Consider the following 23,461-nt stretch of genomic DNA (forward strand, 5'->3'; position numbering starts at 1 on the left):
GTTGGATTTTGTCGAATGCTTTTTCTGCATCTATTGATTTGATCATGTGGTTTTTCTTTTTTAGCCTCTTGATGTGATGAATTGCATTGATTTTCAAATGTTGAACCAGGCATGCAAGATTTTCAAATCTTGCATGCCTGGGATAAATCATACTTGATCGTGGTGTGTAATTCTTTTGTACATTGTTGAATTGTATTTGTTAATATTTTGTTGAGTATTTTTACATCTATTTTTATGAGAGGTATTGGTCTGTAGTTTTCTTGTAATGTCTTTGGTTTTGGTTTTGGTTTTAGGGTAATGCTGGCCTCATAGAATGAGTTAGGAAATATTTCCACTGCTTCTGTCCTCTGAAAAGAGATTGTAGAGATTTAGTGTGATGTCTTTCTTAAATGTTTGATGGAATTCACCAGTGAACCCATATGTGCCTGGTGTTCTCTCTTTTGAAAGACTATTAATTATTGATTCAATTTCTTAAATAGATATAGGCCTATTCAGATTGTTTACTTCTTGTATGAATTTGGCAAGTTGTGTGTTTCAAGGACCTGTACATTTCGTCTAGGTTATCAAATTTGTGGACATAGAGTTGTTAATAGTATTCTTTTATTATCCTTTTTAATATTATGATGTCCCCACTTTCATTTCTGATATTAGTGATTTGTGTCCTCTTTTTCTTAGTTAGAGGCTTACTGACTTTCTTTTCAAAGAGGCAGCTTTTAGTTTCATTAATTTCTCCATTGTTTTCATGTTGATCGATTTCTGTTCTAATTCTTCTGCTCACTTTGGATTTAATTTGCTTTTTTTTTCTAGTTTCCTAAGGGCTAATGATTTTTCAAACATTTTTATTTGCCCAGAACATGGATTCTTTTAGACTATAAACCAGTGTGTCATGGGTTTTATGGTGATTAATATTTGATTAGCTTTTATAATTATATTTTTCTATATCCATATACTGTTTTTTGAAATTCTTCTCTTATTTATCCATGAGAAACTTCTAACAAATTTGGCTGGCTTTGAGAGCCATCAGCAGAACCTATAATTGTTGGCAGTTAAATGCTTCTTGTTGATTCAGGAGTACCTTTGAATAACCAATTGGGGAAAGCAGTTAGAGAATTAACGAGTATATTGGCCCAGATTAAGGATGAATTTTCTTTCTTTCCCAGAGTATTTTGCCAAGTGCTTGTGTTACTTGTATAATGGGTAAAACCTGTGATCAAAGGCAAGCCAAGTGAGGAGAGATACCATCATCCTGGCTGGGAATAAGAGGTGAAAATAGGTTTTTTTCTGGTATATATTGATCTCACTTAAGCAAGGAGAGCTGTTGTGCTTTTCTTTTCTTCTTGTTATTTTTTTAAATTGGGATTCTTTAGGACTGCCTTTTGAGTTTCACAGAAAAAGAGGGGTTTTAAAAAAATGTTCTGTTTCTACCACAGATTGAATTTATACACATTTCAGATGACAAGAGAACTCTAAATAAATAAACAAACAAGAGGTAAAACTGCAATGCTAATAGAAAATACTTTTATGATTATGTCTATATTATAAAAGGGTTAAAAAATTTTTTGTTTCACTTCAAGAATATATTTTTGTCAATTATTTATTTTCATAGAGCACTTTCACTTTTAAATCTAATAACTTGGAATTTCCTAGTATTCGTATACATGATATAATTTTTATAAAGTAAGGATACTTCTGTGTGTCATGATCATATTCTTTATGATCATTTAAATATGACCTTTTTTGTTTGTATCTAAAAGTATCTGAAAAGTCAGTATTTGTACTGAGCACCTTTATGAGCCTTGTAATAAAATCCTTAAATGGCAAAGAACAGCTAGTGCTGGTAAGCCCAGCTGAACCTATTCATTTTTACAAGAGTTAACTGGTTTATGTAAAGGTTCTAGCTGATACAATTTTTCTTCCTTTTACCTATTCCCACTGGGCCTTAAGATTTAATGTGATGGGCCCTGGCTCTGCACACATTTGGTTTTGCTAACAAATTATACAATGTCTAATATTTTTAGTATTTGAGATAATATTTGGAATAGCATGAAGTACATATTATATTGCTCTGTTTTAATATTAGGTCATTTTTTAATATTTAGTATTCAAAAATAATACAGTGTTTAATGTTTGTCCTATTTACCAGACTGTTTCTAAGTTATTTAGTATTAAACAATCTAAAGACTTAATCATCTTTTCTTCTTGTATATTCAGATAATAACTGTTATAGGGTTCTTTGTTGTTTTACTTGAAAGTTAAAAATATTGATAGCTATATTTAAATTGCATTCCACATTTAGCAATAGAAGGCTTTTTTTTTTTTTTTTTTTTTTTTTTGCACAGTAGGTGTTTTTAAAGAAAGAATGAGCAAGGACTTCCATGGTGGTACAGTGGCTAAGACTCCACGCTACCAATGCATGGGACCCGGGTTCAATCCCTGGTAGGAAACTAGATCCCACATGCCGCAACTAGGAGTTTGCATGCTGCAAATAAAGATCCGGCACTCAGCAACAAAGAGCCGGAGTGCTGCAACTGAGACCCGGCACAGCTGAATAAATAAATATTTAAAAAATAAAAAAAATAAAGAAAGGATGAACAAGACATATATTTTATATTGAACACCATAGCAAACACCTAAGACGTGTGTGTGTGTGTGTGTGTGTGTGTGTGTGTACACGCGTGCGTGTATGCACACCTTGATGTTTGGTATTCAGTTTTTTCAGCTGTCAGAAGGGGCATGGAATAGATCTCTGAAGTTCTCGTTCTGCTGTGTCTGATTCTGTGACCTACTTTTTCTTTGTGCAAAACACCTCACAATAAAAATTGTTTTAATGTTTGCATTTCTTTTGAAAGCTTTATCGAGATACAATTTATATACCATAAATTTCACCTATTTTAAATGTATAGTTTGATGAGTTTTAGTAAATTTATAGAGCTGGGTGAACATCACTAAAATGCAGGTTTAGAAATTTCCATCACACCAAAAAGTTCCCTTGTGCCCATTTAGAGTCTGTTCCCACTTCACCCCTGGTCCCAAGCAGCCACTGATCCTATGTTTTATCTTTTTATTGCCTTTTCTAGAAATATCATAAATGGCTTCTTCTATTTAGCATAATGTTTTTGAGGTTCATCATTTTTGTTTTGGGCAAATAGAAGATAACTAGAAGTGGAATTGTTGGGTTGTATGAAATGTATGATACGTATATTTTATGTTTAACATGTTAAGAAACTGCCAAATTGTTTTTCAAAAATGGCTGTGCCCTTTATGATTCCATCAACAGTGTATGAAGGTTTCAGTTTCTCCACATTCTTACCAATATTTGGTTTTGTCAGTCTTTTTGATTATAGCTAATCTAGTGGGTATGTAGTGGTATCTCCTCATTAGTTTTAATAATGCATTTCTTTAATGACTAATACTGTTGAGCACCTTTTCATGTGCTTATTTGCCTTGAGTGTGTCTTCTTTGTTAAAGTGTCTGTTTAAATCTTTTGCCCATTTAAAAAAATTGGATTGATTGAGTTACAGGAGTTTTTTACACATTTCAGATGTGAGGTCTTTATCAGATTAATGTTTTGCAAATATTTTTTCTTAGCCTGTCGTTTTTTTCATTTTCTTAATGGTGTCTTTTAAAGAGCAAACATTTAAAATTTTGATAAAATCCTAATTATTAATATTTTTCTTCAATGGATTATACTTTTGGTTTTGAATCTAAGAAATCCTTGCCTAACCCGAAGTCACAAAGTTTTCTTTTATGTCTTCTTGTAAGAGTTTTATAAGGTTAGCTCTTAGAGTTAAATCTATGATCCATTTTGACGTAATTTTTGTGTATATTGTGAAGTTCTAAGTTGTTTTTTCATATTGATATCCAACTGGCTTAGTACATTTGTTGAAACGACTGTTCTTTCCCTGTTGACACTTTTGTCAGAAATCAGTTGATAGTTGTAAGTAGGTTCATTTCTGGACTCTGTTCTGCTCCATTCAGATTAATGTAGATATTTGCCCTTACAATGATGCCACACTCTTCTTGATTACTGTAGTTTTATATAGTAAGTTTAAAAGCAGGTAATGTAAGTCTCTCTACTGTCTTCTTTACTAAAATTATTTTGGCTATTCTATGTCCTTTGCATTTCCATATACATTTTAGGTTCAACTTGTTAATTTCTAAAAAAAAAAAAAACCTGCTAAGATTTTGATATGGATTGCATTGAATCAGTAGATCAATCTGGGGAGAACTGACATCTTAACAATATTGAATCTTCTAGTCCATGAACTTGGTATATCTCCTGATTTATTTAGTTCTTTAATTTTTTTCAGCAGTGTTTTGCATATTTTAATGTACAGGTTTTGAATTTCTTTTTTTTAAATGTATCTAAATAGTTAATCTTTTTGTTGCTATTATAAATTAAGCTTTAAAAATTTCATTTCAGATTGTCACTAGTTTATGGAAATAAAATTGATTTTTTAAAATTGAAGTATAGTTGATTTACAATATTATGTTAGTTTCCAGGTGTACAGCATAGTGATTCACAGGTTTTTTTTTTGCAAATTATATTCCATTATAGGCTGTTACAAGATTTTGAGTATAATTCCGTGTGCTACACAGTAAATCTTTGTTGCTTATCTACTATATATACAGTAGTAGTTTGTATTTGTTAATCCCATACTCCTAATTTTTCCCTCCCCACCTCTCTCTCCCCTTTGGTAACCATAAGTTTGTTTACTGTGTCTGTGAGTCTGTTTCTGTTTTATAATGAATTCATTTGTATTATTTTTTAGATTCCCCATATAAGTGATATCATGTATTTGTCTTTCTGACTTCAGTTAGTATGATATTCTCTAGGTTGCTGCAGGTGGCAATATTTCATTCTTTTTTGGCTGAGTAATATTCCATTATGTGTGTGTGTGTGTGTGTGTGTGTGTGTGGTATATATATATATATATATATATATATATATAATATATATATAATATATATATATTATATATATATATATATATATATATATATACCACACACACACACACACACACATACATACCACGTCTCTTTTTTTGTCTTTTTTTCTTTCTTTCTTTTTTTTTTTTTTTTTCCCCTGGCTGTGTCGGGTCTTTGTTGCAGCGTGTGGGCTTCTCTCTCTAGTGGCCCGTGGGTTTTCTGTCTCTAGTTGTGGTGTGTGTGGGCTCCAGGGCATGTGGACTCCAGAGTGCTTGGGCTCCAGAGTGCCTGGGCTCTGTAGTTTGCAGCACGCAGGCTCAATCGTTGAGGCACGCGGGCTTAGTTGCCCCGTAGCATTTGGGACCTTAGTTCCCCGACCAGGGATGGAACCCGCGTCCCCTGCATTGGAAGGTGGATTCTTTACCACTGGACCATGAGCGAAGTCCCATACCACATCTTCTTTATCCATTCATTTGTTGACAGATGCTTAGGTTGCTTCTGTGTCTTGGCTATTGTAAATAGTGCTGCTATATTATGAACGTTGGCGGGGGGAGGGGGGTGCATGTATCTTTTCAAATTACAGTTTTCATCTTTTCTGGATATGTTACCAGGAGTGAGATTGCTGAATCATATGGTAGCTCTATTTTACAGTTTTCCATAGTGGCTGCACCAATTTACATTCCCACCAGCAGTGTAGGAGGGTTCCCTTTTCTTCACACCCTCTCCAGCATTTATTATTTGTAGATTTTTTGATGATATCATTCTGACAGGTGTGAGGTGATACCTCATTGTAGTTTTGATTTGCATTTCTCTAGTAATTAGTAGTATTGAGCATCTTTTCGTGTGCCTGTTGGCCATCTGTATGTCTTCTTTGGAGAAATGTCTATTTAGGTCTTCTGCCCATTTTGATTAGGTTATTGTTTACAGTTGACTTGTATATCGACCTTGTGACCTTATCTCCCTTACCAGTTCTGATGGGGGGTTTTGGTTGATTATTTAGCATTTTCTACTCACATGAAAATGTATAGTCCTTGAAAATGATATCTATGGAAGTTCACATTACTCTAATTCAAGTGATGTTGTTCAACTTAAAATATTTTTAGAACTTTTTATTCAGAATTTGTTAAAGTTACCAGGCACATAAGAAAAATCTATTTTTGCTTTTTTTGGTCTCAGACATGGGCACACCGCAGAAGGATGTTATTATCAAGTCAGATGCACCCGACACCCTATTAGTGGAGAAGCATGCAGATTATATAGCATCCTATGGCTCAAAGATGATTACGAATACTGTGTGTCTGAACATTTGGGAATGAGTGGCATCTATTGGGGTCTGACTGTAATGGATCTCATGGGACGGCTACATCGCATGAATAGAGAAGAAATTCTGACATTTATTAAGTCTTGTCAACACGAGTGTGGTGGAATAAGTGCTAGTATTGGACATGATCCTCATCTCTTGTACACTCTTAGTGCTGTCCAGATTCTTTCTATGATAGTATTAATGTTATTGATGTAAATAAAGTTGTGGAATATGTTCAGAGTCTACAGAAAGAAGATGGTTCTTTCGCTGGAGATATTTGGGGTCCCACTAAGCAGCTGGTCTAACTGGAGTTAATCGTCTGCTGGAAGTTCCAGCATGCACTGTGCTAGTTATATCAGCATACAGGAGTACTGGAACAGAGGGGGCCAGTCTAAAAGATAAGGGCTGAATGCAGTGCAGGCAGGAGAGTCCAGCTGCTTCATGGGATGTGAAAATCTACTTTTATGTAATAGGGAGAAATCAACACAAGATTCTCTTTTTGTGCGGTGGCAACTTTGGCTCTATTGGGGAAGCTGGATGCTATTAATGTGGAAAAGGCAATCGAATTTGTTTTATCATGTATGAACTTTGATGGTGGATTTGGTTGCAGGCCAGGTTCTGAATCCCATGCTGGGCAGGATTCCTGGCTATTACTAGTCAGTTGCATCGAGTAAATTCTGATTTACTTGGTTGGTGGCTTTGTGAACGACAGCTTCCATCAGGTGGACTCAATGGAAGGCCAGAGAAGTTACCAGATGTATGCTATTCTTGATGGGTGTTGGCTTCCCTAAAGATAATTGGAAGGCTTCATTGGATTGACAGAGAGAAACTGCGCAGTTTCATTTTAGCGTGTCAAGATGAAGAAACGGGAGGATTTGCGGACAGGCCAGGAGATATGGTAGATCCTTTTCACGCTCTATTTGGAATTGCTGGATTGTCACTTTTGGGAGAAGAACATATTAAACCTGTTAGCCCTGTTTTTTGCATGCCTGAAGAAATACTTCGGAGAGTGAATGTTCAACCTGAACTAGTGAGTTAGATTAGATCCCTTGATGCAGAAGTTGCTTAGTGTAGTTTTACTGTTTTAACATTTCAGTATTTGAAGTGCTTAACAAACTTAATGGCTGCCATGTTAATATTTTGTACATGAATTGTGTTGATTTTAATAAATTATATAATTATACATATTGTAAATTAGAGATGTTTATTGTATCTTCAGCTTTCCATTTCCTTCTGAAATGCTGTTATTCTGAGCGTAATATTTTGTTTATGCTTCAATGTATTTATCTTGTTTGTCTCCATAACAGCAAACTGAGTTGAACTTTATTTAGCTGATGAAGTCTTGTGTTCTGATTTTCCCATGTACTCCCTTGATATGTTATATATAACTATAGTTAATATAAATTGGTCTTTGTCAATGAGAATGTTAACTGATAAAGAATTGATGAACCCCATAGGAATTAAAAGATGAAAAAAAATAAATGGCTGAAATTTGGGAATAAAAAAAAAGAAAAAGAAAAACCCATTTTTATTAGTTATTGGTGGATATCTTGCTCTAATTTTTTTTTCTGCCCTTTTATCTTAATAAACTTAGATCTGTACTGAGGGAGGATATGTTATTTTTTACATGTCTGTTAGACATTAAAGGATAAAAGTTTGTAGGCAGTTAGATACATGCATCTGAAGTTCAAGGAAAAGGCTATGTAGAGGTATAAATGTGAATTGTCATATCATAGTTAAAGCTGTAGGACTAGATATGATCACCTAAAGGGGTTGACAGAAGTCCAACAATTCTTGGAAGAAAACTTGAGAAGGTCTGTAAAAGGTTTAAGGGGTGCCCAGAGCTCAAGAATCTGTTCCCCCTTGGGGAACATGTTAAGAATACTACTGCTTGACTGTCAATTCACTTATGAGCCACCTGCCTGCATGAAATGCTTTAAGTTAATTTTTTAAATTCCTTGTCACAGTTTTAAAGAGTATAAATATATTTCACAGGAAACTGAGTCATTATAAGGTCAGTGATGCCTGTATACACTGTTTTTCCTTTTGAATCATTTGAACAGTTATTACTTGGAATTTTTTTTCTCTCCAGAGTAATGTGAGTTTTTCATCATTAAACATTCTAGTCATTTTAGATTAATTTAATGCCCAGTTTGGTATATTATTATGATTCTTTTACCTACATTGTAAATATTATCGACTTCATGAATCACACCAAATATCTGCTTTTCTTTGATTCCTAGGCAAATACTGTGGTCTGGGGTTGCAAATGAACCATTCAATTGAATCAAAAAGCAATGAAATTACAGTGCTGTTCATGAGTGGAATTCATGTTTCTGGACGAGGATTTTTGGCTTCATACTCGGTTATAGATAAGCAAGGTAATTTTCACTTTATATCATGATTCCCACATTTTACAGTTTCTGAAAACAAAAATGCAATGTTTTCTTTGAGTACCTGTTATCTGAGTTTGGAATACAGTAGGAAGACTGAACAGTTAATACCACATACATAAATCTGACAAAATTAGATCGGTTTCAGAATTTTAAAAATTAAGTATATTAACTTTATATAAAGTCTTCTTATATACTTACCTTTCCTTAGTAGAAGAAATATTAAGTTTTCCACCTTTATAAGATTGGAACACAAATGATAATAACTTTAAAATATCTATCAGTGGGGCTTCCCTGGTTGCACAGTGGTTGAGAGTCTGCCGGCCGAGGCAGGGGACACGGGTTCGTGCCCCGGTCCGGGAAGATCCCACATGCCGCGGAGCGGCTGGGCCCGTGAGCCATGGCTGCTGGGCCTGCGCGTCCGGAGCCTGTGCTCCACGGCGGGAGAGGCTGCGGCAGGAGAGGCCACGGGGGTGAGAGGCCCACGTACCGCAAAAAAAAAAAAAAAAAAAAAAAAAATCAGTTACTGAAATGTATCAATTTAAAGCTTTATTATCCACAGTTTACCACTTCATCTTACTGTGTTAAAAACCATATTACCATTCTTTTCAAAGAAGAGACTTGCATAGCACCAGGAGCAACCTGGGGAGTGCTCTCTGAGACACTACAAGATAAACATGAGATATTTTCTAGATTGTTAATATTTAGAATCTGAAGGGGGGAATTAAAAGCAAGGCTATTAAGTGAAATAGATACACACTATCTGTCTCATTAAAGTTTCATTAAGAGTGTGAGAGAGGAGAGCTGTTCTGTGTGAAAAAAGGTCTACTTTCCCTTAATTTCTAAGCTATGGAACAATGTTTGAAGACTAATAAAATCCCTCAGAGTGAAAAAAGAAAACTCATTTGAATGGAATAATGGAAAGAAAAGAACTGGAAATGTTATGCTAAATGAACAATTAATATATTTGACAGAACGAGGAAAACTAAGGCAGTGTGGTGTTGTAGAAGGGGCACTAGGTAGCCCTGGAATCAAAGCCTGCCATTGCCGTGTACTAAGCAAGTGACCTCTGACCAGTCATTTCACCTGTCAGTTTCATCTGTAAATGGGTTAGTTGTGAGGACTAAATCTAATAATACATGTTTAGTGTCTGTAGGCACATAACATAGTAGGCAGAAGACAAATGTTAGTTTCCCCCCTTTGACTACTGTACACACACACATCTCACTTTCCCCACTCCTGCCCCGCCCACCACCATCAGAAGAGTAAGGTAGAAAACACAGAGTGAAATGATAGCTTTCCATCCTTTCGGTTTTACTTTGTGAAAGTCTTGGGTTGATGGGTGAGAGGATAGAAGATAATTACTTTGCTTCTTATTCTTCTTAAGTTTCTTGGTCGCAGTATCAGGTTAAATTATTTATTTTGTGTTTTCATATTTTCCCCTTTCTCTGTTTGTTATTTATTGAGTTAAAGGTTTCTGGAAAATAAGTATCTCCTCTTTACAAAAAAAAGTTTCTTACATTGGATATTTAAATTATGGAGCTTTTGATCCACGGAAACCTAAATGCCCTTATTAGAGTTTCTTAAGAATTGACAATCATCTCAGATACCACAATCAGTATATTGTAGACTTATATACATCTATGCCAGATTTAAAATGGCTATGTCACTATTTTAGATGACTCTTAGCTTCCAAAGATTTTTTCGAAATATCCACCTTAATCAGGAACTTCTTTATAGTAACACTTTACAAAGTCATAATCATCTTGGGAAATCCTCATCTCACAGCTTGCTCCTGAATTTTTTCGTAATGTTTTTGTGCGTTCTTACCCATCCATCAAGCATTTGTTTCATTTGAAGTGAATTGGCTAAGTTCAAGAGAACACTGGTTGAATTTCATATTACTTCTTCTTGGGTGGCCTTTCAGACATAATTTCTTGTAATGGCTCATTCATTTGAAGGCTGGTGCACTTTGGTTGAGAGTCTCAGTTTGTTTCCATCCAAGAAACTTAGCTGCCACACTGAATTCCATGAATATTTTCAAGGAACATCGCTACATGTCCCCAGCTTGATAACCTAGTTAACGGTTTAGAGTATTTGGGAATGAAAAAGTTGTGAAAAATCTTGCTTCACTGGCTTCGTCATTTGTTAAACTGTCACAAAGGCTTGTTAACGTTATAGTGTGATGTGTGGTTGATACAGCCATGATTTTGTGTAAGATAGACTAATTTTCATTACTTCTTACAAGAGCCCATTGCAAAATTATATTCCCTTCAGTGCCTTATTTCCTGCAATAGGCCTGGCACCGGGAAAACAGCAGTAAATGAGACAGACGCAATCACACCTTCACAGGGCTTACAGTACAGGGTTGGAAAAAGGCATTAAACACATGGTTACTTAATTGCAGTTATAATAAGTATGATGAAGGAAACATTCAAATAATGGGAGGCCAGAAGGGTGCGGGGAGTAGAAGATTGGTGAAGAGCAAAGCTCTCCTGAAGAAACCACTTCTGAGCCCAGAACCAAAGGATTAATTGGAGGTTCCAGACATACAGGGAAGAACATTGTAGGGAAGAGAGCAGCAGGTGCAAAGGCCTTAGGGTGGGAAGGAGCTTTGGAGGAACTGGAAAAATAACCAGCACAGCTGGGGTGAAATCAATGAGTGGTAAGTCACATTATTCAGGGCCTTGCAGAAAATGTAAGGGTTGGAGTTTTATCCCAAAAAAAGTGCATGGAAGCTGGTAGAGCAGAGTAGTGATGTGACTGGATTTATGTTTTTGTTTTTACGATTCCCTGATCTGTGAAGAACGGGCCCAAGAGAGAGAGGAAGAATTGTAGGGAGGCCAGGTAAGAGGCTATTTAGAGGGGACTGGATCAGAGATGACCAAATTAAGAGATCTTGCTATAAAAGTAGCTCCAGAATTAGGCCAGATTCTAATTTAATTCTTTTTAAAGACTTTTGAACCAGACATATCTTCTACAGGGAAACATTTCAAAGGATTAATATTCATTCTACCTGAGTTTATGCTGAAGTAAGAGGCTTCAGACACAAAGAAGCCTCTTGGATGAGGTGCTGAGCTGCTACAGTGCCTCGGTGATGTCTGGGGCACTGTACCTGGTGTGCTCTTCACTTTAGGGTCTAGTTTTTATAACTTTTATGGTTTTATTCCTCTCTGTTATTTTTAATGATCTTTGAGCAGTAGTTTCCAGTCTTTTACATTGACAATTACCACTTTTAATTTTCACCTGTAAAGCTCATTTTTGAAAGATTTTATCCACCAGTGAAAGGAAGTTTTCCTGTTTCTATTGGGTAGCAAAGAAAGACAGATAAAAATATTAATCAACACTTCAGTAATAATTAGAGGATTAGTAATTTACTCTGAGTTGGTATAATTCAATCAGATTCGAACTAGACTTTCTGAAATTGAAATTTTCATCTGAAAATGAAGATGTACGTGGATCCTAGACATATCCTGGGCAACATATTAGCAACCACTGTTTAGAAGTTCTGTAGAGAGAAACTCCTTAGTTACTGCTGGTCTTACTGAGAGAGGCAAAGCCAGCCGTTCACAGGTCCAGACTCAGTAACTCAGATCTTTTAATCCAGAATAATAAATGATACCGACATTTTCATTCTAAAATGTAAATGTAAAAAACAGCATTTACCACTGGACTTGAAAAATAAAATAAATTTTATAAGTGATTTGCTCTAAATTCCTGGTTTTGAATCTGTCCAACATTAACCACTTTCTAAGAAAAGCTCAACATTTCTAGGATGACTCTGGGCAATCATTTTTTAGGTAATTTTAGTTACGGAACAATGAGCTCAGAAGGCATGTCTGCATTTGCATTGATAGCTTCAGGTCTTTTAAGGCAGCCTCTGTTTGTTATGTGCCATCAATTTGGGGCGGGGTGTGTATCTGTGTGTGTGTACACATATATATGTATATGACCAGCTGAAAAGTGATAGTCTGATATTCCTTTTTTAGAACATGAATTATCACTTAAAAAGTAATGTTAAACCTCATTACTTCAAATTTTACCAATCCAGAATTTTGTATTGGTCACTCTAAAGTTTGCCTTTATTTTTTTAGGAAAAAACAGGAGCTAGTTTAAAATTACATGTGAAATAAAATGATCCAATGTAGATGTATTAACATGCTGCCTAATTGGAACTCATAAACACTTGTTTATTCATTGCCTCCTGACAATGTGCTTAGGACTTGGGGACAGCTGAGCCTGACAAATATTCCCATTTGACAGGGTTATTATTGCTATATGCTGGGTTATTTTTAGACTTAACACGGATAGTATAAAAGGTTTTAATTGCCACATTCTTTAACCACATTTTTTTGCAAATATTTTCCATTTCTTCCATCTTCCATCGGATTATATTAACTTGTAAATGAAACATAGGGGCGGAATAGAGAACTCCTTTCTAATAGAGTCCAGATTTCTGTAACTGGTTGTTTTTTTCCTGCATGGGATGTTTTTGGTTTTGAAAATAGAGCATGAATTCCTTAGATTGTTTGCTACCTTAATTGTACAGTAATTTTATAGGATCCTTTCTGTTTTGAGTGCTACACCTAGCTATGTTTCTATTTTTAGTTTTTCTGTTGTGTTCCTAATTTTTGTTGTTGTGTCTGGCAACGTTTTAAAACTTTTAAACTATTTAGTAAGATTTTATTAATGAAGTCTCAGTTTACATGCATATTTTTAGATTTGTCCTTATTTATACACAAATGAATATGTATAGTGTTTGTGTGTATACATGCAGAAAAATATCTGTATTTTGATGTCAACTTGTACAACAAAGGTGCTGATGAATAAGTGTTACCAATTTTGCAGAGAAATTTATAAACAAAATTAATTTGTTAAAGTGGTATAACCCAAAGAGGCAATTCACCTTTATGAGATAGAGTTTATTTCAGACTGACAGATAACCTCAAGAGCACCTTAATGATTTTAAGTGTTTTCTATGTGTTTTGGTTTTTTTTTTTTTTTAGTAAGTTAGCAGTTCTTTTAAGGGGCTAAGTATGTGTTTGTGCTATCTTGTGCTATCCGGGGGACAAATTCATTCACTGCTACTCTTACTAAGATATTATTAGTGTCCTTGATACTAGGTTACAAAAGAATTTTAATGTGTCTTACAATCTTTAATATTTTTAATGTCTCTTATATTTTAATATAAGATGTCTTATGTTATTTCAATATGTCTTATAATGTCTTTAATATGTCTTATATTCATTTTTTAGTATATAGAAATTTAGGTGTGGAGAGGGTTTGATCTATCCATATGTAGCTTGTAGCCTATTTGACTTACTGCTTAGGCAACTGAGCCATGCCTACATCATCTGTGAAAAAAAAAAAATTGACTGTTTTCATCTGAGAAAATTGTTCCTGAGCTCCTGTTGTGGACTCAGCTTCCATAGATGGCATTGTAATATTTCTAAGAGAATCAAGATTTATTCTCTATTCTCAGTATGTAAAAGGAGATTAGATGTAAAATGCCACATAAATTATCTGCCACTTAGTAAATGTTAGTTGATGCTGAATCACGGTAAATTATGTTTTATTATATATGTAAATTTCCCTTCACTAGATTGCACATGGTACAAATCAGTGCCAGGTTCCTATCGTGGAAACAAGGAATTATTCCCAAGGTCACACAATAATATTGACACAAGAATTTAGCAGAAAGGTGAGCCTTGTCCCACATCCTCTAGCTCTTGAACAAAGTAGCTATCTGTACACCTGCAATGCAAGGTTGCTGACAAAGTGAGAATTGGGAAAGAATGACCTCGGGTCCCTTCAGTTTCTGGGGAATTTGTTATTTAAAAGAATTTCAGAGCAAATAAAGGAGAAGAATTTGTAGTATACATTGTCTTGCTTCGTGTATTTTCTTCTTTCTGGTAAATATAATTACTTAGTTACAGTGCTTTATGCTTCCTTGAGTTAGAATAAATAAAGGCACTCAAGCATCCCTTCCCTCAGAAGTAAATGGCTTCAGCTGGACAAAAATTATACCCTGCAGCTAATATAGTTGGTGATATACTCTCGTAAGTGATGGGTACTGACACTGCTGAGAGTCTTTTCAATTTATTCAAGAGCACAAAACAGAGTATTAATTGGGGGAAAATCTAAATCTCTTTCACAATCCTTTAATCTCAGGAATAGACAGTGCTGTCAATCAAAAATATTTCTAAGTTAGTAGCCAATATGCTGATATTTTTTATTATTTGTGAACTTATAAAGTATCATATTTTCATGGTATTACATGTGGGTTAACATTAGGTATCATGTTTTAAAAAATATTTCATGGAATAACTATGAAGTTCCCAAGCCTATGCAGTTACTATATATTAGAAAAAATTTTAATTGTACTTTAAATAAAACCCTGTTTATAGGATATCAATTATGCCTCATAGTAATATTGCTAACTAAGTTAGAGCTGTCTTAGAAAATCTGATGTTGATGTCTTCATTAAGAAAACCCTGAAATCTGTCATCCTGTTGTTGATTATTGGCTCATCTTTGTTTTCGTATTTTTCTTGTGCTCTTCCTCATGGTCACATAATCCTGCCTTCAAAACCCCACGGAGGCCTGCCTCCTCTTTAAAGCCTTCTGAGGTTAAGGAAGGCAGATGTTAGAGCAGCTCTTTTTATCGGGATTATGATCACACTCACTTTGGGTTAGACTCTGCTGCTAAAACTAGTGTAGAATGTGCACTGTAGATGCCACCTCTTCTTTGGGCCGCGCGGGGGAAATGAGGGAATAGAGTGCTGTGAGCTTCAGCAGAATCCCTGAGGGCGTTCTGCGTACTACTACTGCTGCCATTCCCTGCTGTCCAGAGCACCCAAATGAAGTTCACAGTATATTTGGTGTTTCGTGTAGTAATGTATATAAGTATTCTTTTGTATGTATTAAATATTGGAGTAAAATTACCAAAAAAAAAAATTCCCATCCAGAAGCTCTTAGTTGAGAACTGAGTGAATTAAATACTGCCCTTCACTGTGAGCATATATCACTGATTTTCTAGTATTGTGTGCTAGTATTGTGTTAGAGTGGATCCAGCTTGATAATTGAGCTGACAATGAATACTTTATCAGTGCTTATTATTATAATCACTGCCCTAAGCACTTTACGTGGAATGCATACTTTTAATTAGCACAGGTCAGAAGCCTTCAAGTTATGGTTGACTCTGTCTCAAACTTCACATCCATCACCACCTCTCTGAATATATACGTACGTATATCAGAGTTTGACTACATCTCTTGGCCTCCACTGCTACACTAGTTCACGTTACCATCAACTTTTACCTCAATTATGGCAAGAGATTCCTCCCTGACCTTTGTTTCTGCCCTTTCTCCCCTTCAGTCTACTCTCAACCCAGTGATCAGTGTGATCCTATTAAATCGAAGGTCCCATCTCATTCTGCCCAGTGTCCTTACCTCCAAGACACCATTAGGATATGGCTTCTCATGACTTGTTTGGCTTCATCTCTTACTTGTCTTCCCCTTGTTCGCTCTGGCCTCAACAATGCTGGGCACACTTCCTTCTGAGGGCCTTTGTGAGTCCCTTTGACTGTTCTCCGTTATCCACATACCCGATACCTCACTCCCTCACCTGTTTTAGAGTTTTATTCAAATGCTTCCTTCTCAGTAAGGCCTACCCTGACCACTCCACTTAAAATTGCAACCCCTTAACTTTCCCTAACTTCCTTCATTTTTCTTGTGTATTTATTATCGACTAATATACTATATATTTTTCTTATTTACATTGTCTATTTTTTCTTACCCCCACAGGAGGTACACTTCATATATGCAGGGATTTTTGTCTGATTGTTCTTTGCTCCATCTATAGCACCTAGAAGAACACCTAATCATAATACATACTTATTAAAAACTGTTGAATGCATGAACAAATGAATAAATAAACAAACTGCCAATCCTGGCTCTGTCTTTTACTAAGCTTATTTCATCCATCGATGCAAATATGCTGTATATGAAAGGAAATTATTACTACTTCTATGATAGCTTCTTTTTCTTTCTTGTTTTTAAGATTTTAATAATAGTTTTATTGAGATAATTCGCATACCGTACAATTCATCTACTTAAAATATACAGTTCATTGATTTTCAGTATATTTAGGGTTGTGCAGTTATCACCACAGTCAGTTTTAGACCGTTTTCATCACCACAAAAGAAACCCTGTAGTCAGTAATAATCAAGTAATAATCACTACCCATTCGCTAATCTTTAACCCCCTCCAGTCCTAGGTTACCACTAATCTACTTTTATCTCTCTAAATTTGCCTATTCTGGATATTTCATATAAGTGAAATCATGTAATGTGTGCTCTTTTGTGACTGGCTTCTTTCACTTAGCATGTTTTCGAAGTTGATCCATGTTGTAGCATGTATGAGCACTTACTTTTTATTGCCAGGTAATATTTCATTTTATGAATATACCACTTCTTTCACATTTTGTTTACCCATTCATCAGTTGATGAACATTTGTGTACACGTGTTGTATGGACACATGTTCTAAATTTTCATGGGTATGTACCTGGTAGTGGAATTGCTGGGTCATATGGTACCTCTGTATTTACCCTTTTAAGGCACTGACAGACCATTTTCCAAAGCAGTTGCACCATTTCACAATTCCACTAGCAATATATGAGGGTTCCAGTTTCTCCACATCCTTGCCAACACTTGTTACCTGTTTTTTTGATTCTAGTCATCCTAGTGGGTATAAAGTGGTATCTCACTGTAATTTTTATTATTATTTCCCTGATACTTAATCATGTTGAGTATCTTTTCATGTGCTTATTAGTCATTTGTATATCTTCATTGGAGAACTGTCTATTCAGATCCTTTGCTCCTTTTAAAATTGGGTTAGGGACTTCCCCGGCAGTGGTTAAGACTCCGAGCTCCCAATGCAGGGGGCCTGGGTTCGATCCCTGGTCAGGGACTAGATCCCACATGCCACAACTAAAGATTTGGCACAGCCAAATAAATATTTTTTTAAAAATTGGGTTATTTGTCTTTTTAATGTCTAGTTGTAATAATTCCTTACGTATTCTGAATACTAGATCCTTATCAGATATATGTTTTGCAAATATTTTCTGTCATTCTTTGGCTTATCTTTCTTGTTCATGATAGCATTCTTTGAAGCACAGCAATTTCACACTTTGATGAAATCAGTTTATGTGTTTTTATGTATTTGCTTATGCTTTTGGTGTCATATCTAAGAAACTGTTGCTTAATCCAGAGTCAAGATTTATACCTATATTTTCTTCTAAGTGTTTTATAGTTTTAGCTCTTGAATTTAGATCCACCTTGAGTTAACTTTTGTTTGTTTATTTTTTTGTTTCTTTGCTTTTTTTTTTTTTGCGGTACGCGGGCCTCTCACTGTTGTGGCCTCTCCCGTTGCGGAGCACAGGCTCCGGACGCGCAGGCTCAGCGGCCATGGCTCACGGGCCCAGCCGCTCCGCAGCATGTGGGATCTTCCCAGACCGGGGCGCGAACCCGTGTCCCCTGCATCGGCAGGCGGACTCTCAACTGCTGCGCCACCAGGGAAGCCCTGAGTTAACTTTTATATATGATCTGAGGTAGAGGTTCGGTTTCTTTCTTTTGCATGTGGATATCCAGTTGTCCCAGCATCATTTGTTAAAAAGACTATTTTTACCCCCATTAAATTGTCTTGGCACCCTTGTTGAAATCAATGACTGTAAATTTGAGGATTTATTTCTGGACTCTCAGTTCTATTCCATTCATTATGATAACTTATACATTGCTGTGAGAAGTTTGAGTCAGATGGTTCCCTTTGAGTTGCATTCATGTTGCCTAGGCTGTGTTCTTGTTAACTGGGTGCCTTATAGTAATAGTGATTTTCTGGAAGGCTGTTTACTTGGGAGAAGCTTTCTAGAAAGGCACGTTTTAAAGTTTCTCAATTCCCTGCTTAATTGATGTTTTCTTTGCCTTCATGGAGTTGTAAAGGTCAAAATCTCTAATCGTGACTTTCTTTCTTTTTCTTTTGTCTTCTTGGCTGTCCTTACAGCTTTCCATTTGGAATTCATATTTTCCTCTTAGGGAGCTGTTTTGAGCCCCCATGGAATTTGAGAGCAAGGTCAAGTGAGTTGCATACATTTGTGCAAAATCTGGAGTTTCAGCACTGCATGGGCTTTATTATAATAAAGCCCTCTTCTAATCAAGTATATCCATAGTTGACTAGGAGATTCTGGCATGTAGCCTGAAGGTAATAGGGCCAGCTGGCAGTCTTCTTATGGCTTGAATGCCATATTGGACCACACAGGTACCTTTTCATCCCAGGCTATTAATCTTAGAAGTTCAGTTTCTAATCTTAGAAGTTGGAAACTCTTTTGGTGGAACAGGAAAGTGGAAAATCAGTTCTTTATTGATGCTGTGTAAAGATTGCCAGGAATATCTATAGAATATACAGGTAATTCAGTTTGTCTGCTTTTCCTAGTCAGTTAACCGGGTGATAGTGAACCTCTATCCAGGCATGTATCCTCTTAAACTCCTAAAATACAGATTTAACTTAATCATCATTCAAGTACCTGTACTATGTAGATATTCATCCATGTAATCTCTCTCAAAATACCACTTTCCTATTAGTTTAACAGTTATTATGCTCTAGTTCTTTCAAGACACATACCAGTTGGATAATAAACACATAATTTTTCTTCAGAATTGTAAAATAGAATAATCAATTATTCTGTGCTTGCCATTGATTTAACAAATATTTGTACACCTTCAGTGTGCTGGGAAGAATGCGAGGTGTTATCTCTGTCAGTGTATTGGGAACCCTCGGCACAGTGTTTGGCTAGCATTTATAGGTGAAATCACTCACCTTTGTGATTGGCTTAGGACCTTCTTCCAGGTTTTCCCCCTACAGGTTAGTCCATGATTGGACTTAGCCAAACATGCTAACAATCAGAAGCTTTTATTCATCCATTTATTCAATAAATGTTGATAGAAAGTCTCCTGTTATGCCATATGCTGTGATTGCTGCTGGCGATACAGAGGTGAAGACTGACAGCCTCAGTCACTACGCATGGGCTAGGCATCATAAAATGATGTTGCTTATCAACACTAAAATGATTGCAACAGATCACTCTTATGTGACACATGGTACTATGAGAACATCTAATAGTCATCCATTCGTTAAACCAAAAATCCCTAAGTGCCTACTGTGTGCTAGCACAGTTTGACTTGCGAAGATCAGGAACAGCTTCTGAGGGGATGCGACAGTTAAGCTGAGATCTAGAGAGGAGTGAGCCAGGTGAAGGGATAGTGGAAGCACCTTCCTGGCCGAGAGCACAGAGGAAGAGGAAGAAAGCTAGTATGAAAAGAGGCCAAGACGGGCAAAACCAGACTGAGGTCGGACCTTGGGGGCTGTGTTGAAGACTTTGCCCTTTGTCCTAAGAGCAGAAGGAAACCACTGAAATGTTTGAACTAGAAGCCACCTTTTTACACAAGCCTGTGACCTAGGTCTTAATTAGACAAGGTTAGCTCTTACACAGATTTGATTTTGAGATAGGAAATGTTAAAACTTTAAAGTTCTGTCTTATGCAGAGTGTGCTTTAGAATTACCTGGAGGACTTGTTAAAATAGCTTTCTGGGCCCCACTGCCAAGAGATGCTGTAGGTCTAGATGGTGTTCAAACTTTTGAATTTCTAGTAACTTCCCAGAAGATACTGCCGCTGCTGGTCCTACTCCTGGACCAGATTTTGAGTTGCAGTTAGTTAGAGCCACAGAATTAACTCACCTTTCATTTGTTATTGTTTCCCTCACGGGTAACCAGCAAAGGATCATTTTTAGTCATATAGTAACAAGAAATATTTGCTTCAGAAGCTGTCAATATATTTTATAGAAGCTACTTCAGGGCTATAAATTATACTTATCTGTGTGCCGTCCATGTGTGTGATACGTGATTCTATGAGGCGATGTGGTGTATTCAATATTGGGCAGACATAGCCCCAGAAGTCCAGATACTTAAAGAAATTGTGATTGCCAAAACCTTATAAAAAGTTAAAGTACTATCTTGATAGCTGTTAAGATTTTGAAATTTAGAACAATATGATATGGGTTTGGAAACAGTTGGTGTTTCAGCAAGAATAAACCTATTATTATTGAATCCGTTTTTGTTTTTTTTTTTCCTAGATCTAATTACTTGTTTAGACACTGCATCCAGTTTTTTGGAACCTGAGTTCAGGTATGACCATATTTGTGACTTTTTTTTCTTAAATGTTACTCTTCATCTACTTCATCCTCATCTTATGTACTTAAGATTAATGTACATGGTGTGACTCATAATCATTGTTCTGAGACATCAGTAAACCAGAGCTTATGTAAAACCACTGAGTTGCCATGTTTAAATTTTGCCTTAACTTTTAGCATTTGAATCTTCTCCACAATGGAAGTATAATTTGGATATACTTTAAAAGTAGGATTAGTCACTCTTCAAATCTGGCAAAACTCCTAATAAAGGTAGAAGATCCATTTATCTTTGCTCAAAAAGAAGTAACAGGAGGGTTTAGGCTGTTAGAGAATTCCTCACTGTTCTTACCCAGGTGGCATTTTTATTAATACTACCATTTCCCTGCTTTACACCCTTGTCTCTTGCTTGGACTAGGATTCACTTGTAATTGGTTTCCCTTTTCTAACCTTTGCTGGCTTTTTTCTGCCATTCACATTCTGCCAAGTTATTTTCTAAAATCTGTATTCGATCACTCCCCTGCTTTGAAATCTTCAGGAGCTACTTATTATGACAAAATGCCATCCCTATTCATTAGCCTGGTTTTCAGGGTCCTTCACAAGTAGTCTTTGGGCCATTTTTCTAGTCTCACGTTAACGTACTCATGTTGAAACATCCCTGGATTATTTATACTGCTCTGAGCTCTCAGAACTTTTGTCTGGAATCACTTTATTCTTCTCTGTTTAGCAAATTCATTCTCATCTTTGAAGACCCATCTCACTCACCTCCCCCAACTTGCTACTGCTCCCCAAAGAACCTTCATTTTGTCTTCAGGAATGGTTCTCTCTCTGTGGGCTGGTGGGGCTCTTCAGCCCTCGTCGGGGGTTGTGGCCAGCAGAGGTAACCCTGGCATCGGTGTATGTCACACGGCCCTGCCAGAGGATCAGCTGTCTTGGACCCTCCACTCTCCAGCTCCGTCATCACCACCCACATGCAAGCTGCCGTCCTTTCTCGCCTGGACTGCCTAACAGTGTCTTATCCTCCACTCATGGCCCTTACAGTCTCTTTTCTTTCCAGGAGCCAGAATAACTTTTTAAAAAAAAATAAAAATCAGATGATATGTATAGACCATCAAAATCCTTTGTTGACATCCTCTTTTTACTTAGAAATATACTCCAAGACTCCTCACCACAGCCCCCCTGGCTTCTGCATGATCTGATCCCTGTCCCCCCTTCCAAGTTTCTCTCAGACTAACCTTACCTTTCTCACTGCACTCTACCTGTACTGGTTGTCCTCGGTTCCAGACACACACAGGCCATCCTGCCTCAGGGACACGCTTTTCCTTCTGGTTGCGGTGCACATCCCTGCACTGTTCCAGTGACAGCCGGTGGTTCTCTGCTGAGGCTTCCCTTCGTCAGAGCCCCGTCCACTGACCGAGGCAGTGCAGAGCCCTGCATATGAACACAAACTCTGGAGCCCATCTACCACGACACAACTGCGTGACCTGGGCACACAGCTCATCAGTTTCCTCATCTGTAAAATGAGGATAATAATAATACCTACCATGTAGGGTTCTTATGTGGATGACTTGAAGTGTACTTAGAATGTTGCCTGGGACATAGTAAGTTTGCTGAATGTATTACTTCTATTGTTAGATTCCTCCCGGTTACTTCATAGAGTGCCTTTTCTTTATAGCATAATCATAATCTAAATTTAATTAATCATAATCTAATTAATCTAAAGTATCCATTTAATGTATTCTCCCACCACGGGAATGTAAACCCAGTGAGGCTGGCACCATATCTGCTTGGTTGACCCGGTACCTAGCACAGCCCAGCACTTAACAGACAATGTAATAGACATTCATGTAAATGTGTTAAGTGGGTAGGTGGATGAGTGAGTGAGTAAATAAATGAATGCCAAACATTTTTTTTAAATCGACTTAAATTTGATCAGTAGAGAGCTGGTGAAATAAATTGAGCCTCATCCACAAAGTCCAATGTAGCTATTAAATATATGAATAGCTCTTACAGTAGAAATATGTCCGCCATTCATTATGAAGCAAAATAAAGCAGTATGTAGAATATGGAATAATTTTTGTATATATGTCTGTGAAGACGTGTAAATGGTTGGAAGAAAATCTTAAGGGCTTTTTAGAAGTGGTGGTTCTCTCAGAGTGGTGAGATTATGGTATTTACATTGAACTGAAAACTGGGTAAGTGACATTTTTTGGTCTTTTTCCCCAGAAAGTACAGCACTATATACCCTTTAACTTGTTTTTATTTCACAGCAAATACTGCCCCGCTGGTTGTCTGCTTCCTTTTGCTGAGATATCTGGAACAATCCCTCATGGATATAGAGATGTAAGCTGGATATAGACTTATGTTAAAGTGATGATAAAACTTCATTTTTTTAAACTCCTTCATAGATAGATGTGTAATCTATTGTGTATCTTTATCTTGATTTTTATTTTCTAGGAATTACTTCTTTTTAGTAATATGTAACATTTTGTTGTTTTTCTTCTGCTAAAAACCTGTTCTGTGTTGTATTATCAATAATCTATCCCATGTTTATTAAGAAAACTGCCCAGATCAATTAATTTCTAGAGGAAGAAG

General features: G+C 36.4%; 1 protein-coding gene and 1 pseudogene across 4 annotated transcripts in view; both read left to right on the forward strand.

Annotated features, from left to right (window-relative positions):
* Positions 1 to 23,461, forward strand: part of DCBLD2 (discoidin, CUB and LCCL domain containing 2) — a 121,298-nt gene that overhangs the window by 42,953 nt on the left and 54,884 nt on the right. For all 4 annotated transcript variants that reach the window (XM_073804350.1, XM_019922686.3, XM_073804348.1 and 1 more), the window contains exons 3-5: positions 8,479 to 8,616; positions 20,813 to 20,864; positions 23,137 to 23,209. In XM_073804350.1, the coding sequence (XP_073660451.1) occupies positions 8,479 to 8,616; positions 20,813 to 20,864; positions 23,137 to 23,209 (263 nt within the window). The remainder of the gene's footprint in view (positions 1 to 8,478; positions 8,617 to 20,812; positions 20,865 to 23,136; positions 23,210 to 23,461) is intronic.
* Positions 6,096 to 7,418, forward strand: LOC101339771 (geranylgeranyl transferase type-2 subunit beta-like; annotated as a pseudogene).

This window comes from Tursiops truncatus, chromosome 4, assembly GCF_011762595.2.
Source record: "Tursiops truncatus isolate mTurTru1 chromosome 4, mTurTru1.mat.Y, whole genome shotgun sequence".
NCBI lineage: Eukaryota > Metazoa > Chordata > Mammalia > Artiodactyla > Delphinidae > Tursiops > Tursiops truncatus.